The 20,217-nt window shown below is 35.9% G+C and overlaps 1 protein-coding gene across 3 annotated transcripts; it reads right to left on the reverse strand.

The window, feature by feature from the left end:
• Positions 1-1,284: 1,284 nt before the first annotated feature.
• On the reverse strand, positions 1,285-18,664 carry LOC110447912 (uncharacterized protein C2orf61-like). Of its 3 annotated transcripts, none has more exons than XM_021493896.1 (9): positions 18,388-18,664; positions 15,436-15,510; positions 11,596-11,765; positions 11,167-11,248; positions 10,356-10,429; positions 9,660-9,714; positions 9,182-9,289; positions 5,870-5,893; positions 1,285-2,902 (listed from the first exon to the last, which is right to left on the reverse strand). In XM_021493896.1, the coding sequence occupies exons 1-9, from the start codon at positions 18,535-18,537 to the stop codon at positions 2,789-2,791; spliced, it is 852 nt and encodes a 283-aa protein (XP_021349571.1). In that variant the 5' UTR covers positions 18,538-18,664; the 3' UTR covers positions 1,285-2,788. The 3 variants fall into 3 exon arrangements, with proteins under 3 accessions (XP_021349571.1, XP_021349572.1, XP_021349574.1); XM_021493897.1 differs by lacking the exon at positions 5,870-5,893 and adding an exon at positions 7,484-7,489 and having other exon boundaries at positions 18,388-18,663; XM_021493899.1 differs by lacking the exon at positions 5,870-5,893 and having other exon boundaries at positions 18,388-18,661.
• Positions 18,665-20,217: the final 1,553 nt, after the last annotated feature.

Below are 20,217 nucleotides of genomic sequence, written 5' to 3' on the forward strand. Positions count from 1 at the left end.
CCACTTTTACTTCTATTGGTGAAAGTGTGTTTTAAACCATAGCAACTTCAATGAAACCAACAGTTTCCACTCTTTTAAACATAAAAAGAAATATATTTCTAAGACTTAATTTAAAATTACGTCAATTTTCATCGTTTGTGGGTATGTTTTGTACAATAACTATGTCAAACTGACAAATATAAGACTAAATATATAATATACCGATGTATGTCTGTACATTTCATGTAAAAATGTTAAAATTCAAAGTGGTTACAGCAGCGTGTACTGTGTTACACCAAGTTACATTGGAGTAGCTCTTGATTAAATATCGCATCAAAAAGGTGTTCATTTAAATGTTTGTCTGTGGGAAAGAAATAATAAAGTACAGTGGGACATATAACTTCGGAAAAACCAAAATGGCAAGTTCTACAACATCTGATATTTTGCATGCATCAGCCTTCACTATTAAATCATGCATTACGCATTGACTAAGACGGGTTGTAGTGTTACTTAGACGGGTTGTAGTGTTACTTAGACGGGTGTTACTAGAAGCTAACCATATCCGCATCGTTCCTAACGCATTACAAACATAGTGTCCAATTAAGTGATTTGACAACAATGTAAGCCGTTTCGAGTAGTACAAAGCCTTCCTCCTACATCTTGTTGAAAGAAGAGTGGTGTCGATCGTATTGTCGCCATCCACTTGCCCAGTCTGTCTAACAGAAATGACAACCCCTGGCATGTGCTCAAGCCATCTGGAGTATTCCAGCTTTGATGTTGTTTGTTTATTCGGAAGATTACCTCCTCTTTGTTGATGAAACAGTCGTTCACTCATTCATCAGATTAAGAAGGCAATGATACGAGTTACGTCATAACAAGGTCCAATAATTCTTCCGCTTCTCCACTTCAGGCAGGCATCATCTATATATACCACGAAGGCTGTAACTAACAGATCCTTGAGGGCTTGCTTCCTGACCATTTCATTCTTTTTAAATCCTGTATACTGGATTTTTCGCTAAGCTTAACGTTCGCCCAATACCGGTTAAATCGATATTCGCTCATTATTAATTTAATTATTTTGTATATTATGCTGTTTACTAATGTTCACTGTAATTATAAGTCCCCCCTATTCCGTAGGGCCAAAAAAGGTGAAAATTGAACTGCGACGGAAATGTCCCGGTTAAAAGTAACATGGACATCCACATATAATATAACGGGTGCACTGTATACACGTTATATTTCCTTAACTTGGAGTGTATGTTGATTTTTCATTTTTTTGGAAAAACAAATGAAAAACACATAGTAGATGATATAAAATATACTTTAATCTGATAAAAAAAACACATGACCTTTATGTAGTCAAACTTGAGCACACAAAAACAAAGACATAATAGTCTACAAATATACATATATATACAACCTGAAACCGATCAGTTAATGATATAAATAGAATTGCTCGAGAATAACTTAATACTGATAAGTAACAAATATAAACCGCGCACGGACCACATGCTTTCTTCATATCTGAAATCATGATCCAAAAACATTTATGACCATTTTCAACAGAGTTTAACTGATAATATAGTTTCGTAATGACTTGATCGATCGATAAATGTATTTCTAAAATATTTTTTTCACCTATGCAGTAATAAGCGGATTGTGAAATTACATTGATTGCGTTCTAACCACATGGTTTTGAGAATAATATTTTCGCATTTTATATAAAAGGAGAAAACTAAATTAAATTGCTATAAATATGGAGATCGAATAGTATCAGAAATAGGGGTGCATTGTCTTTATCATGGGTATCGAAGGAGTCGTGCCAAATTTAAGAAAAAAATGTTTCTGTTATCATTGGTCCAGCTTTTGAATATATTTATATGTGTGAGTGTGTGTATTCTCAAGCCTATGTGATTGCAATTGTTTTTAAGCTAGACTATCAACTATACACGTGATAAAAGGCTACCCAACTACCAGTAATACCAGAAACGTGCAAAATAAATAGGACTAGATTGTCGTCAATTGTAGAATAAATAGTGCTGGCTCAATGTGCCCTTTTTGTCATACTCCATCGCAATAAATCTAACTGTATCCCGGATTGATAACATATAACTGTGCTCATAAAATAACGTTTGTCTCTATGACAAGAGTGGCTATCCCATTGTCACTCAAAGCCCCTAACAACTCTGTTTGTCCACGTGATTTATATCACGCATGTTTTTTTAGTGTATAGCTACCGCATATGGAAACGAATAAGCATGAGTTGTAAAACAAATAATGTGTAAACAACTTAATGAGTCTTAAAGGTCGGTTAATGTTCCTTCTGGATAATACCGTCCAATGTCGACATCAGAAAGTACGACTCAGCGTTTTGTTCCCGGTCTGCACGATTTGACCGCATAGAGAAACAGCTGTAGTGATAAACCTATGGGCAAAACGCTGAGGTTCGAAATGACCAAAACTTGCATGTGTCCATCTCGTTAATTTGATGAAACGTTAAGACAATTGTTTAGATTTGAATTTTTGAAGAAAATATATATATATATTTATATATATATGAAAAATAAGAGCATTTTTTGTTTAATAAATAATAATCTGAAAGTATCACTGTGAATCGCAGGACATATTTACTTTCATAACAGTTTAATTACAATTTTACAATATTATTGACTTAGACATTTTCTTAACGTGTCATTAAAGCGATGAAACTTTCCACATTCGAGTCTGGCACTTTTATGCCCACATTTTAAATATATATATATTGTTCTTGAATCACGGAACGTGAACACGAATGATCTTGACTCTGTGTTTAGGCTTGGAAGGCACTGGTGAAGAAAAGGCCGTGTTGTCTTCCCATATTTGAAATGTTCTTGTTCATTGGGAACTGATGTGTCTTGGCGTATGATCCAGGCCCTGGTACTCTCTGTTGACAGATAACATTAGAAGTTAAAGGTCAGTACAACATATTATATTGACCTAAAACGGCGGAGATTGATAAAGAATATTTGTTGATGGTGATTTTTGACCATTTTTGATTGTGTTTACATATATCTTCAGAGTATCACATACGTTAGGTTTACCAGAATGTTGCTCATATTTCTCCTGAAATTCAAATAAACTGTTTTGGGGCAAAAATAGAAATGCTTGAAAGTTATACTAATTTCTTAGCAAATTACGCACAAATACAAAGATCATATAAATGTTCAATTCGCAAATTCAAATATTTGCCAAATATCGTTTGAAGTATAATCACTTTATGAATTTCGCAAAATATAACATAACAATATTGTCACATTAATCCAACAGCCTCACAATCAAAATATTGATCTTCCATTTTTCTTTATAGAGTTCCTGTCAACAAAGTCAACATCTGATTATTTATATATTTATTTTGTCCGTGCTTTTTTAAAAATAACGACGGGGAGCAGAAATAAAATAGTTCAAAAAACGAAATATACAATAAAAGGCATGTGTATCGTGCTGCAAAAACATATTGCGACATTTAAAAAGAAATTTTCACAAAAACATGTTACAAAAAGCTTAAAATTTAAGAATTACTGCAAAATTGCGTAAATATTCATAATTATTCAGCATTTTAGTGTTTTGATATAGGTTGCGTAAATATTCATAATTATTCAGCATTTTAGTGTTTTGATATAGGTTATCATTATGGACACATTATTACATGAGCACATTGTTAAAACCAATTGGTCCCTCCCCACAAAAACCTCTCATGGCCAAGTGGTAGTCTTGATCAGGTCCGGCAATATCTAAGGCCATTGGTTGTTCGATTAAAGCACCTGTGATCTGAGCGTAGAAAGTATGAGGTAACACAATGATAGATAGTGTTTTATACATTGCGTTACGTTAATACGACACTAGCTATACCTTGTATAGTATATACATGGACATTACAAAATAATAAAGCGACATTTCCACAAATGATATATATCAAATTGCTTTGTAAAGGATTTCAAATACTAGCACATAATTTTTGTAAAACTTCATAATTTCACAAATCTAAAGTACGCAAATAGAGAGAGTGAAATTTGCCACGACAGGCTACACAAGGTCTGCTAAATTTGCGCTCACCAGGTGCCTGAAAGGCCGACTGGTTTGCTAGGCGAATGAAGAAGGCCCTTCCCAGTATCCACGTTCTCAAAACGTGTTTCTATTTCAAGCGTAAAGATATATGGTTTATATATGAGATTGGTTTTCCTCATTGGTATATATTATTCGACGTTTAGAATTAAGTTTACTCATCAAAATAACTTTTCAATACATCAAGAACTCTTATTTCAGTACTTTATAACGTGAAGGCCCTGTAAAAATGTCGCATTATAATATAACATTACATGTAATTCATGGTAATTTGCTGGATTAACAATGATATATTTAATGATATTAAAACAAACAAGTTTTTCCGAGTATTCTCTGGTCTCTATGCATCAGTTAAAGTGAGAGGTCGAGTAAGGCAGAGAGTAGAGCAAAGACACTTTAGTTGAGCCATTAGAAAAAATAAATAACAGAAAAAAATAGCATGACCTGTTTGGAACCTGATCTGTCTCCATACACTGCTTGTATCAATTTGATTTATAAAGTACAGAAGCCAATCAGGTTCCAGACCGGTTGTTTTTTCAATTGTTATTTTTTTCAATTATATAAAATATTTGTTTTCAAATGGCTAAATTCAATGCCTATGATAGAACTACCTCGGTATAGATTTACCGTGTAAATACTGGTCTACAAGAACATACTGATCAGAAAGTTATAGCAGAAAAGGTTAGAATTGACAGCCACACAACCATTCACTCATTTGTGATTACCTTCGTTTTCCAATATTTTCTAATTTTTAACCATTTACGAAAAAAGATTTATACAGTCAAATAGCTATAACATAAGTAAACCCTAACCGGATTCATTGTCTTTGCAAAGTTTCAAAATCGTTCCGATGTTTTCATCTCCAAAAACATCCTTCCTAATTTTTGTATTTGTCATACTACCATAACCTTTGATAACGCCAAAGAGTTGCCGAATAAAATATTTTGGCACTCTAACGAAATGTCACTTTATAAAATTTACTATGGAAAATTAGATCACCATTGCCCAACTCGATTGTTGTCCTATATTGAAACCTCGTGAATCGAGTTACAAATAAACCGAACAAAAGTTTTTTCAGCGTTTAGTTAATTTCGGTCCCGGCAAAATATGTGTAAAGGGTCATGGTGTTAAAACGAAACACCATTTTGGAGTTCATTAAAATTTTAAGTTGGTGATAGTTCCAAATTTTATCATATATTGTTTATTTTTATAGTTATTATTAGTATGTCAAGAATAACGAGATTCCTTTCTACAATTCTCATATAGATGTGGTGTATTTTAAACTCATTTATTCACAAATTCACAATTATGTACAAAGGAACGAGACTTCTACGATATAGGATTTTACCGACATCATGTAAAATGTCTTACTTTATTTTATCGTTCTGCAAAAGACTGGTTTCAACGTCGGTCACACTTGATTTCTGAAGGATCATCAACGAAAATTAATTAAGAGTTGTGTGATACTAGTAACTATCTTCTTACTATATTAAATCTTTAAACATTTTCCATAACCAGGTTTGACGAGGTCCCTAATTATATACCAAAAAACATCTTTAAAAAAAAAAAATGTTAATAAGATACCTTATATTATATAAGAATAGCGTTCAATTTTCAATATGATGTGGTTTTCGTCTGATATCAAACACCCGTAAGTCTGGATCGAAAACACTTATTCAATATGATATATCTTAACCGAAAGACATTTATGTTTTTGAAGTGTATATTTTCAGCTTGAAGATTGTGTAACTGGGTTAGGTAAGTAACTACGAGACTAAAAATAACTTACATATACAGCACTTCCTGGTGAAATCTTTGACACGTATAGCAATGACGTCACAACCTCTGACATATGCACAACTAACCCATATGATTTACGTATACAAATGTTTAATCATTATTTTCTAATGCTGACATACATATAAACACTAACAAAAACATGAATAACGGCATTCAATCAACTGAAATGCAATTTGTTTCGATATACGTAGGTTGTTAGTTGGCGTCGCTTATAACTTATTGAGTTGGTGTTATATATGTAAACATCAACGTAAGTTATCCGAAGTAATTATTGATGGTTTTGGTTTTTGTAGTTTTTTGGGGTTAATGAGATAAGGAATCAGAAGACGTGCATTCCATCATAATGAATCTTTATAAGTTACAATTTAATAGTTACACACGATTTCTGTTACCGAACATATTAAAATGTATTATTTAATTTGAAATACGACTGAAAAAGTCACAAGACGTTTGAATTTAACAAAGCTTTTTCCACCACCGAAACAATCAATAAACAAAATGGCCCCAACCGCTCCCAGCTACCATGACAACGCATTTAAATGAACCTTCTTATATGCAGACACTGTATAAAATTCTTCTTTTTTTCCAGGAATTATTTAAATCTCATGTCACCTTTCATTCGTCACAAGGGTTATGAACGCTTCCACCGAATTTCAAAACTACCATTCAGCACACAGGCTTAGACTATCGGCATCATGTAAAATTCAGCACATAGGCTTAGACTATCGGCATCATGTAGCATTCAGTACACAGGCTTAGACTATCGGCATCATGTAACATTCAGCACACAGGCTTAGACTATCGGCATCATGTAACATTCAGTACACAGGCTTAGACTATCGGCATCATGTAGCATTTAATACACAGGCTTAGACTATCGGCATCATGTACCATTCAGCACACAGGCTTAGACTATCGGCATCATGTAACATTCAGCACACAGGCTTAGACTATCGGCATCATGTAGCATTTCCTTATTGCGGTCGGTTAGTTGTCGCCGTGTAGCATAGCATAATAGGAAACATCAGATAAATACACAACATTTAATAACGTCACATAAATAACACAATAGTATATCATACTACGTTGCTCTATGTCTAACACTAGATGGCGCTTTCGTTAAAACGTTAATTCACTGTTGTCGTTTTCTATCAACACAAATATGGCACCAAGTATTTTCGGTATAGTTTCAATATGGCAACATCGTCTAAATCCCAAATATAAGGCACAAACTATTGACCATAACAATAATGTATGGCTACCTGTAAATATGGCATCAATGTTTAAGATATTAACGCGACTGCTATGCTATCATATAGCGCGCCCATGATATTCAAAATTGTATATATAACATGGTTCCTTCAATGTTTCTCCATAGGGTTATTAACCTTTCAATATGATAAAGTCTAATTCTGTCAGTCAGGATCGTGTATAATAAACAGTTTTTAGTATATAGACTAAATCGTGGTGAGCTAGTGGTCACTCCTACATGAGTGACCACTAAAGCATTGACCCCTCCACACATGTTAAGAGACCCCTGACCCTATAAGTAGGAGCTCAGCAGAAACCGGTTCCCAGAAGCGATAGAATCGGTCCAACTTGCCTTTCGCTGTGTATGCAAAACAAAGGCATGGCACACATGAAAAATCATCATAGACAAAGGCGCTTAAAAATAGCCATGATCAGAATATTATGACAGTAATATATATCATTTGAGGAGGGGATACTTTTGCTTTTAGTACGAAAAAAAGTAATTTTGAGAGAAGAGAAGAATCATTTTAAAGACGTAAAGGTGTCATATCTTTAATTCTTATCACGGAGACAATAAGTTGAACTTGAGCAAAGAATTTGAGTTTGAACATGAGAGTTTGTACACGAGCACGTTTGCATGAATACGGGCCCTTACTTTGTGCTCAAGCATAATTCATTGTTCTAGCTGGTGATTATTTCTTTTTTCAAATATGATTAGTAAGAATTTTGAAAATACCTGAAGATTAGAATGACTTTCGGAGAATCCACCAAATGAATACAAATGTTCTATTTAGAAATATTTGCAAGCGGCTGAGAAACAAAAATGGTGAGCGTAAAGATTCAGCTGTCCGTGATCACCATTTAATGCAGATGTATGGTTCAATGAAGGATTCATAAAGAAGATTTTATATTTTTAATATTTAAATCCTTTTCGGAACATACACCTTAAAAATTGTTTCATAATCTTATCTTGTTAAAATTGGAACAATTAAGTCTATGCAAATGCGAATGCATGGATAAATATATCTTTCCAGGAAATTCCACAAAAATATTCATTATCAAAATATGCAAAAGCAGTAATATGTTCTTAGTCCTTGGAATTTCCTTGTTTAGAATAGATGAACAAATGATATTTCCATAAAGAAATGTTAAACCGTACCATTTAGAAACAAAGGGTGTATGGTGTTTTGCTGTTATTGGTTGTTGTGAAAATAGACGGAAATTATATGCCCATCTCACGGTGCGGCGAAGGTGTCTTAAGTGTTCACAAATGGAATAACCCTCATGCAGGAGAAGAATACAGCGAGTCCACACACCAATGAAATAATCCAAGTCTCACCAAATGTTGACACCTTAACTCGTATCAGCCGCAGCATGTACGCCAAAATCTATTTGTGATTTGTTCAAATGTTTACGACAATGAATTTTGATTTGTTTTATCATTGCTTGATAAAACAAAAAGCATTTCCACATGAAACGTTAAAAGATTCCACAAGTAATCTCAAGATTTCGATAACGAAGGAACCATTTGGTGAGGTCGGACCTTTAATAGCACGGGACCTTAACTGTTACACTCCTGAAAATCGCTCAGACCTTCCGAGTACAAAATGTCCGTAAGCATTCGGTAAACCTCGGTTTATTCCGGCAGCGAAACTCAACTACACTTAACGTTTTAACTTGGCAAGGTTTTGCTTTGATATACTATTGACCACATAATCAGTTGGTCGTAATATAAATATCTGTTTAGTTGCTTATAAAAATCAATTTGGAACAGAAATAAATTCACTGGATAAAACACTAACAGTATTTGAACTGTGCAACATCTAGTTGGTGTTATGTAGACAATCAAATACATAGATTCTGCTCTCGAAGAACCGTTATTTTGTATCTTCTGTTATTCAAATTGGGAGAATGCTCCCACAGGTGACTGAGCGTTTTCCCATTGTGTTGGTGCGGGCAAAATCATAATATGTCAGTTTCAATGATAGCCTTAACACAACACATATATTGATGACGTATTTGGGATTGTACCACAAATCTGATGACGTACCGTGTGTGAACTTGAGAATCGTGGAGTTTTTGACTTAAAGCTCGATGACACTGGGTGGAGGGGCAGTTCTGGAGCATATTCATAGTTACCCGGCCCGGGACCTGTTCTCTGTTAGGGGAAAAAAGTGAAAGAAATATTTCAAAATGATGTTGAAGTTTTAAAAAGTTACTAGCATTTTATTTTATTACTTTACAAAACCATTTTTCCTTCCAAACCAGACATGCATACATCAGTCTAGAGCTTAAACCTTAACAGTTGTTCCTTCATTTTTAGAACCATCGTCGTTAAATAACGTTAGTTCGAACTAACGCTTTTAAAGTGATGGCACAGAACGGGACTAGCATCGGTCACCAGGCCTCTTGGGTTACCAAACAATTCCCAGTACGACCTAATACATTTATACTTTAAGTAAGAACCTGGATTTTCAATTTCAGGTACAAATCTCCACATTTTCACTTCGGTATGATCGTTTACTTACGGGTTTAAAAGGCATCGTTGGGAATCGCCTCGATTGTGATTTGAACATCGAATGTCTGGGAAAATAACAACAATAAAACGTGTATTATTACACAAGGATTGGAAGGCATTTTTCAATATTCATGTCTGTATGGATGCAAATTACGTACCTGTTCTGTCAAATTGGTAACATACATATTACGTACCTGTCAAACTGGTAACATACATATTGAATGAAGCCCGCTTAGGTTAACAAAACTAGTTTACGTTCATACCCGTATGAATATTGAAAACTGCTGTTCAATACATTCTAAATTGTATAGCTATTGTCAATTTAAAGGTATTCCTTATATTTTAGATACTGAAGTGACTTTGGCGTCAGTGCGAACGAAATTTCTGGAACAGCCTGGAACGTCATTATAACTAACTGTTATCTCACGTTATTCGAAGCTGGAGAAGAAGCTTCGAAATTGCGTGTATAGCCCTCGGAACACATTTTTCTGGTAACACTTTAAGAGAAACTTGCAGTGGAAATGTAAATTAAACAGTATATCAAAGCAAAGAACAGGTACGAAACTTGAAAATGTAATATTCTTCAGAGTTTAATTATACAACAAATGTATGTTTAGACTGCACTCCGATGATTGTCACTGAATACATGAAACATAGTTTGGTAAACTGACAGCGCCTAACCAACATAAACAAATCATATACTTACTTTGAGGGCTGTTTATCAACAGCTAAGGTTAGGTACTTATCCATGTCATAGGCGTTCGGACTAACGTTGATGTCCTGGAAGAGTATTCAATAAAACAAAAAGAGTAAAAATGAAAATTACCACGACAAGTCGAGACTCGGTATTGTATTGACCCTATGCGAGCCTATGTTCTTACGAAAGTGTTAACCTAATTCACTCAGTTACGCCAAGTCAAATTATCAGCAACACTATTTTAAAATGCTGCTTTGCTTGCTGTTTTGTCAACCTTCTGTTTCTTGTCCTTCTAGGGGCCGTAACTCTTAAGTTTTTTTTTATTAGTCATTGTTTTGTCAAACATCTGCAATACGTGCTTCAAAGGACTTAACTCAATTACATGACACGATTCCCATGCTCAACCATGAATTCTGTACTCAAACCAATTTTCTTGTAACAGCGACAGAAAACGGCATTCGACTTCAGGTATTTTCAAAATTCTTACTAATCATATTTGAAAAAAGAAATAATCACCAGCTAGAACAATGAATTATGCTTGAGCACAAAGTAAGGGCCCGTATTCATGCAAACGTGCTCGTGTACAAACTCTCATGTTCAAACTCAAATTCTTTGCTCAAGTTCAACTTATTGTCTCCGTGATAAATTGTGTGGGGGGGGGAGGGGGGGGGGGGGGGGTTGTCAATGACTTGGGAGAATTTGTGAAAGACAAGAAGCCGAATACTAACTTCAATAATTACAATAGACTTTTTAGCCATGTTTTACCGGCGAAAAGACGCATTATTTTACACAAGTAATATTTGGATTTGATATACTGTACCTTGTCTTTCCGTCCGAAATTAAAGCCCCGCTGTCCTCTGTCTATTGACTTAAAATTGTAAGTCGCTGGCAATTGTTCCAGCCTGGGAAGAGAAACAAACAGCAACTTTTGTAGATGTCATTTAGTTGGGGAAAAACGTTATTGTATCCAGCTAGAGTTGCTCTCAATGACTGTAGCAGGATATGGTATGGTTAGTTTATTTTCATATCTTTCATTGATACATTTTTGTAAAGCTTTTCCGTGGTTTCTTTACAAAAAGGAACACGCGCCAATTTTGATAATAATAATAATAATAATAATAATTAATCATTCGAAGTTCTTATATACCGCTTTATCACAACCTAGTTCGTAGGTCGTCTCAAGGCGGTTCATCAATTATTATCCGTGGTTATAATGAATGCAATGATAGTAGTAACTTTATCAACTAACCTTTTAGTGAAGGGTTGTATCTCGTATGCACCAGGTAGAAGCACGGCGCCCTTCCCATGGGGGTGGGGGTCCACTTTCCGACCGTCCGACTTAAATCTGTAGGTGTGGGGACGCTTATCCAAGTCTACCAAAAAGTCCTCGGTCTCGTACGAACCGGGAAGGGGTGTTTCCTGTAACAATCACGTGGTCTTAGTCACTGAGACACGATAAATATGTATGTCATATAATTGCAGTTCGACTATAATATAGCGTGATAATACGACCCCATACACTTACACACGCAACACATATCTCGTGTGAACGACCCTTATTGTATCAAACAACATATGCTGCTATCGGAGCATATGACTTCGTACCATTTGTTATTTAATGAAACGTGGATCACGAACCGAATACGTGTACCCTATTTCTGTCCCTCAGAACTTCCGTGAGTGTTCATGTTCTTCTGATTGTTATTGACGATTAGAAGCCCGAGTTTCCTTTGGCCCTAACACCAGACTTAGACATGTTGACATATAGATGTCTGTCGTGACATCTATATGTCAAAATATCTATGTCTGGTGTTAGGGCCAGAGGTTTGATTTGGTTTGGTTTAGTATTGTTCAACGTCCTATCAACAGCTATGGTCATTTAAGGACGGCCTCCCCTGTGGGCAAGATACATGCGTATAGTGTATGCGTGTGTGTTTTGTGAGGCTGCTATATTTTCGTGTTTGTCTCCATGTGATAGCGCGGAACTGATGCCGACTTTATAGTGCTACCTCACTGAAACATACTGCCGAAGACACCCAGCAGGACACCCCGCCCGGTCACATTATACTGACAACGGGCGAACCAGTCGTCCCACTCCTAAATTGCTGAGCGTTAAGCAGGAGTAGAAACTACCACTTTTACAGACTATGGTTATCTCGGCCAGGGGACAGAACCCAAAGCCTTCCTCACAGGGGCGAACGCTCAACTGAATGCCAAAAGTAAGGCATTGTCAAGGAAGACATTAGGAAGAAGAAAGTTGTTTAGAAAGAAGAGAAAAGATAAGATCCCAAATTTAGTCGCCTCTTACGATCATGCAATGGGGGCAGCAGGTACAATTCTTACGCCCTTCCTGCAGGGAGGGGGCCAGAGGGAACTCGGGCTAGACGACAAGGTGGGTTAGGAATCACAGTTAGTTATCGGAACTTAAATGCATGCACTTATGCACGTCAAATAGGTTTTGATATCACATCATGCCGTTCGGAATTTTCAGAATAGTACTTATGAACCAATTGAATTACTCGGCCGATTTTGGCATGTAACTTTTTGGTGTATACTTTTCCCCTCAATGATCGATCGTGACCAAAGTTTCAAGAACGTTCCTTAACTTAAGAAAAACAAGGCATTATTAAATTTAAGGAAAATTTCCTTAACTGAATATTTTTTCCAGAAGTTAACTCAGATAATGTATTCCTATGGAAAAGCATAGAAAGTTAAGGGATTCCCTTAAGTTAAAAAATGTTCATAAAACTGAGTTTAGGGCATTTCCGGAAGAGGGCGCCAAACGAACGAGGCGTTCTGCCGGAAGAAGAAACAATAGCGAGAGAATGTCGGTTATATGATACGCTAGCACTACATCAATTGGTGAACGGGAAATGTCCTTGGAGACGGAAGGGTGCTACGTTAATTTCGTTGTATATAATTCTGATATTTGAACTTAAAAGGTTTAAGGTTTTTGTGTAGCACTCTAAAATAGAATTGAAGTACAAACGATCACACTGAAAATACCATCTGCACTAGCATATCATTTAAAAATCTTATTAAATATCTTAATATTGTGAGAGATAAAAATTGTACTCCGTCACTGAATAAAATTAAATAATTTCTTTGATGTGATGAAATTGTTAAATATTTTTTGATTTTACTTACAATTTTTATATCCATACAAAATTTCAAAACAAATTTGTTCGTTGTTGTTTTGTTTTTCTATTTTGTCAAAATGATTGGGACAATCTTATTTCGGAAGTAATAAAAAGAGAGAAATAAAAAGAATTCTTCCTTTCCACTAAATGAGTTTGATACGTTGCGGTCGGTGATGATATTGGTTCAGCTCCTGTTTATTACCTTAGTTTAATTTAGTTTATTCTGAACGCAGACATATATCTGCCTCTATATTCAGATCATAGTCCATATTCATTTAATCATTATGTATATCAATGTTTTTGATGTGAGGTCACTCCAATGTTGTGTTGAATCTCCTTTCATCACTTTCCCAAAATTTATCAATGGGGTTTCGAAAGTTGTTAGATTTGGTGCTTGAATCAAGGTCTCAGGTAGGGAATTCCAGTTGCAAACAATTCGTTGAGTAAATTAGTATTTCCTAACATCCAGTCTGCCTTGGGTTTTTTTTATCTTGTTTTATTGACAAAAGTCCCTGTGATGCTGTTGTATCATAGACCCCCCTCAATATTTTGAATACTTCTATCATGTCTCCCCTATTACGTCTATATAATAACGACGGTAGTTTCAGACGACGCAATCTTTCCTCGTATGAAAATTCATAAATTCCTGGCAGAAGAATAGCTCTCCGTTGGACACTTTCTAGTAGTTCGATATCCTGTTGTTGGTATGGTTTCCATACACATGCTCCATATTCTAGATTGGGTCGAGCTAAAGATTTATACAGTTTGGGTCTAGCTAAAGCTTTATACAGTTTGGGTCGAGCTTAAGCTTTATACAGTAGGCAGAATGATATATTACCCAAGTATGTATATGTTCTTCTGATGGCTCTAAGTATTCGGATTGCTTTGTTTATGGTGGCTTGCATATGCTTTCTAAAACTTAATTTATTGTCGGCAATTATCCCAAGGCCTTTCTCTTCCATTTCCTCAGTTAGCATTACTGTTATTCTCAGACCATCAATATCATGGTATAAATGCAGATCATCTGAACTTTTCCTCTTTCCCAAGTATATTGTTTTGCATTTGTCCGGGTGGAATTGTTAGCAACCATTTGTCCGACCATTGTTGTAAATTTGCTAGGTCCTGCTGAAAATCGCCATCGACCCTGGTGTCTTTATACAATTTAGTATCATCGGCAAACAGTAGGGCGTTCGCATCAACGACATCTGGTAGGTCACTTATGTACAGAACAAACAATGATGGTCCAAGTACACTGCCTTGTGGTATTCCGCTAGTGACTTCCTGTCGTCTTTTATCCAGCTTACTATTTCTGCTGGCAATCCATATGATTTCGGTTTGCTGATTAGCCTTCTGTGCGGAACAGTGTCAAAGGCCTTAATGAGGTCCATGCTACTTCGATACCATCCCTTTCATCAATGATTCTCGTCCAGTCATCCATGGTTTTAAGAAGCTGGAGGACAGCACATTCTTGAAAACATGTGCTGAGCCAGGAGCTGCAGTTTCGATGCTCGATAAACTTTCTTCCGAAAACGGAGAGGAAAGATTCCGCAGGCCTAACGGACTCAAACGAATACACATGTATGACCTCTCCGGTCACTTCCTGCAGAGCAAATTAAAATTCCCGGAATGGAAGTCGGCCGACCTCACAGAATAACTACGGTTTAGTTTGATTCCGACATTCCCAATGGGTTGGCAACAATCGGTAACCGTCTACACATTCCGTAAACGAGAGACTTATATATTTGCCGGTTTACGGAGATTGCCGACGTTTCCCGATTTGGTTTCCTGAGCATATTCTGTCGTTTGGAGCTATTATGTTTGTATCTATGAACGTCAACAATGTGGATTTTAATAATCTCATTATATTGCTCTGTATTCACATTTTCCCCTAGAACCTGAGCAACTACTAACTGAAATACAAAATTTAAAGTCCTTCATTGTATACTTACCCGGATGTATGTACGCCACCATCCCTCACGGCCACTGATAGGTCCGTCATAATCTTCACTAAGTACCTTCCGGTCCTGTATGAAAATCAAAAGGAGTCAGTAAACTTCATGATATCACAGTTGATGTGTAATGGAGGGTAAATACGCGAACCTATCGTGAGAAAGCTACATTTAACGTAAACAAAATTGTTAATAAAAAGGACTTAACCTTTCTCTCTGTCTTCTCCCTTCACCCACTATAAGTCCCTTACAGACTCCGACCCTCTCACCTTGCCCGACACATTTTCTCCCTCCACCAATTTAGTTTCCTTTAACCGTATAATCGCTCTTACATTTAACAGAACATATTTAATGATCTTGTATACATTGTATATTGAAGTAATCTGATTATGTAAGTAAATATTGGATGTGTGTACAGTCAGGACATCATTCCTGTCATCACTAATCCGGTTGTCCCACTATCCTGCCAAAGACGTGAGAGACAATTTTCTTATTTTCGATTCAAAATTGCCCAGGTATCAAAGTTTTTACCAATTCAGCTACTTTACTTGGCAAAGTGACGCGGTGGGCTGGATCAGTGAGACGCTACTTATAGAGAGCAGGCTTAATAAGCTTGGTGCCTTAAAATGACCTATCCTTTTGCTTCAGTTGGCAATAAAATATTGAATATGTTTAACGCATAATGGGTCTAGCTATGGATGATGATTGTCTGTATTAACGATAATTTATATACACAGTTATGTGCAAACTTGATAAGCGTATCATGATATTCAACGGCATAACAATCTGTTTCTCTATTGGAGCAAAACAGTCAAAATCAGTCACGTTGTTTCTATAAACTTATACTGACAATAAAGCCTGTTCATATCAACAATAGTTTTGTACTATTAACACAAAAGCAGCTTCCATTTTGAAAAAAATGGCGTCCACATTGACTTTATGAGAAAAAATATTCTATATAAAATACGGTCTTGCCATAAATTGTCTGTGCACAAACTCTTGGATCTATATTACCGAATATGGCAATGCTTTAAGCCGGTGAGAGGAAGTACAAGAATACTTGGTGATGGAGCTTTGGGATAGGTGGTGAATGCTTAAATAAAGAGACCCCACACCCGAGTTTCGACAGGAGCAGACGACAACAATTGCGTGTAAGCTGATCATGTGGATTGTTGTGTTACTGGTCTATTTCGGTATAATATTTATAGCTCTTGTGGTAGGTAAACATGATTGTTTTGTTTCCCCTCGATTAATCATGTTTGGTGAAACATTATTAATCTTACGAAAACAAAGAATCGTGATTATTTACCACAAGGGCGATAAATGTAAACTATATATAATGTATATATAAATTATACATAGAAAGCATCTACATATATCCTACCTGTCAAGTTTAAAACACCTGAGCAATGTCACGTTCACGTTTTGTTTGAAGGTGTTTTTTTCATGATAAGTACATGTTAACGGGCCACCGACTAAAATGAATTAATAACACTTAGTAATTAATCACAGTACTTTGACGACATTTTAAAAAACAGTGACTCGTAAACCTAGCAATGATGATACAACTTGCGCATTGGAGTGTTATATTAAAATTCACACTGGTGTTGATGTCAGATTATTATTTTTATATATGTTAACACATTCTTATGTTTATGTAAACTTTTGTCTGCATTTGCATAAGATAGTATCTTTATTAAAGAATGTTGGCCCACACAGGGGTACAAAGAATACACACATATACAGGGGTGGTCAACAAACCATGGATACATAATGTGAAGATTAAATAATAGTCTACTTATACATGTAGGTAATTACAACAAGTAACTGAGACCATGTGATATCGTTGTAGTGTATTGTACATATTAGACCCCCTTTTTACATCTCAATTTAATACGTAAACAAAACTAAATTGAGAACAAGCTTAAAACATTGCTACCATCATTCATTAACCATGTGTAGTTATCTAAACGATCTAAAACTGAAAAAAGTAACATTGATTCCCTATATAAATATGAATCGAATATGTATACAGAAGGGGGAGATTTCTAGTGGATACATTTTTGGGAATACCCCCTTCCACTCCGATCGCCTCTGCTCACAGAGAATAGCTTTACTCTCCTACTGATGCAATAGTAATTAAATCATACTAGCACTGCAGGGACCTGAGAGATATGAGATGTTCTCGATATGGTTAACTTTGTATCAGACGTTTTAGATGCTCAGATATGCCCACCTCGTATTTTATCTGGTGTTCTTCTCAGTCTCTGAATGTTAAAACATTTCCCCCATGTCAGGTAGTCTCAACATACAAACCGTTTAACTCGCAGATCCCTCTGCATTATACATGGAACGAACTGGTTTTTGTGGGAGTATGAAACTATCGAAACGACTTTGTGTAACCGGATCACACACTCAGTTACTGTCTAGGAATCGACACATGCTTCTTAACGTCTGTACAGTTTATATAAGACAATGTTAAAGATATATTTCTATACAAAAAAAATCACTGAAATGGATTTACGAATGTATTCATGAATTCTAGACATTAGGAAAATCATTCTTTTAATATGAAAAACCAAAGGAAAAATATCACTATCGTTTTTTAGATATACTATATTGTGTAAGGATTTCGGGTTGAACAAGAATAATTGCAAGACGATTTAAATAGAGGGTGTGTGTATACACGTATACACACAAGTATAGATTGCATTTAAATCCAATATATACACAGATAGGCTGTCAGACGTTTTAAAGACACGTTGATATTACACAACGATTGACCGAGTATAGATGTACGTAGTTAGTACAACAGGTATAGAGCAGACATTCACGGGTCCCTTGTGTGTTCAAGAAGTGATAATGTCATAAGTATGATATTAGAATAAATAAAACAATGTGTCGTTATGATCGATTGATTTCCTTTTAAACTCTCACTCGAATGGTACTTACCTTCCACGGGTGTTTCAACGTTGTTGGAATCGGTCCCTTTTCTGGAGTGAGCTTCACGGAGACCCTTTTCTGTCCAGACAGGGTGGAGCTGGTCCTGTCCCTCCCCTCCAGTACCGGGGCCAGGGCCGTGGATCCCTTGTGGACGACCATTATAAATCCCAATACTGTTGTGTATATATATTTACGTCCTCATGTCCACTCCACGTAATGCTCAATCCTATATGCGTCCTTAGTGACGATCTGGTCACGTGACTCCTCCGGTATATATACGATATAGTGTGATCAATAGGGATTTAAATGGCGAGGTGTAGTTTCTTTAATTATCTACCCATTACCTCTGTACATATACTGGGGCCCGATTAGCTCGTCCCACCTGTGTTTCCGTCTGACTCTCACCCGGCCGATGTCTACACGGAACCTCGTGTGCTGTCTGGACCGTCCGATCAATATAGGCGATTATAATTAATGTCAAACGATTTATTATAACATTTGCAAAACAACCAGGTGTCAAAGGGATAACCGGAGAATGTTTGGTTTGGACTGCTCAATTAACAATGGATTCTTTTTATATTTTATTTTGTATAAATCTTTGGAAATGGTATCAGGATAAAACTTATAATCAGCAAAACACGTGTCTGAGAATTAGACAAAACACCAGCAGTAATTAAGCTGTCCTTGATGTGGATACTTAATGTTTATTTTTATGCTGTGTAACATTCGATGACGCTACAATGTAATTCATATGCTGAAAGGGTCTGGTATGTTTAACAGCTCTGTAAGTTTACAGTTGGGCTGGAATGAGATCCATTAATATACGAGACAGATCCCACAAATTCGTCAATATATACCCGATAAAGCTTTCTCAGTGACATGTCCTTTAAATTCTCGACAATTACAGCGTACGCGATCTTCCTGTTCTTCCAACACGTTCGATCAATGTCTTTCTTCTTCCCGAGATCTGTCGCTTCTAGCATTCATGTTATTGTTGCCATAAGGTAGCAAACAAGCATACGCATTGTGTGGTTAGGCTTTAAAATGTTTACGTCTTAATCTCTGTCCTTACTATTATATAGCACTTCACGGTCGACTGTAATTCGAGAGAGGAAAGAATGGATACTGAACAAATTCCAATGGAGTTCTGGGACATAAATAAGAAGGAGTTGTGAGAAAAAATAAATGCAAATGTATGCATAGTTTTGTTAGAATAATAACATACTTTTATATAGAATATTTTTTCTCATAAAGTCGATGTGGACGCCATTTTTTCAAAATGGAAGCTGCTTTTGTGTTAATAGTACAAAACTATTGTTGATATGAACAGGCTTTATTGTCAGTATAAGTTTATAGAAATAGCGAGACCGATTTTGACTGTTTTGCTCCAATAGAGAAACAGATTGACATTTGTTATGCCGTTGAATATCATGATACGCTTATCAAGTTTGCAGGTTTATAGTTATGAGAATGTACAGGCCTACCTTACTGTGTATATATCGTAAATACAGACAGTCTTCATCCATAGCTAGACCAATTATGCGTTAAGCATATTCGCAATCCTTACATCGACATATCTCTTGAAACATACAAGTTACAGGGTTTCATGAATAGTGTCATAAACACAATATACAAGTTACAGGGTTTCATTAATAGCGTTATAAACACAATATACAAGTTACAGGGATTCATGAATAGTGTTATAAACACAATATACAAGCTACAGGGTTTCATGAATAGCGTTATAAACACAATATACAAGTTACAGGGTTTTATGAATAGTGTTATAAACACAATATACAAGTAACAGGGTTTCATGAATAGTGTTATAAACACATG

This window comes from Mizuhopecten yessoensis, unplaced genomic scaffold, assembly GCF_002113885.1.
Source record: "Mizuhopecten yessoensis strain PY_sf001 unplaced genomic scaffold, ASM211388v2 scaffold3667, whole genome shotgun sequence".
In the NCBI taxonomy this organism is placed as follows: domain Eukaryota; kingdom Metazoa; phylum Mollusca; class Bivalvia; order Pectinida; family Pectinidae; genus Mizuhopecten; species Mizuhopecten yessoensis.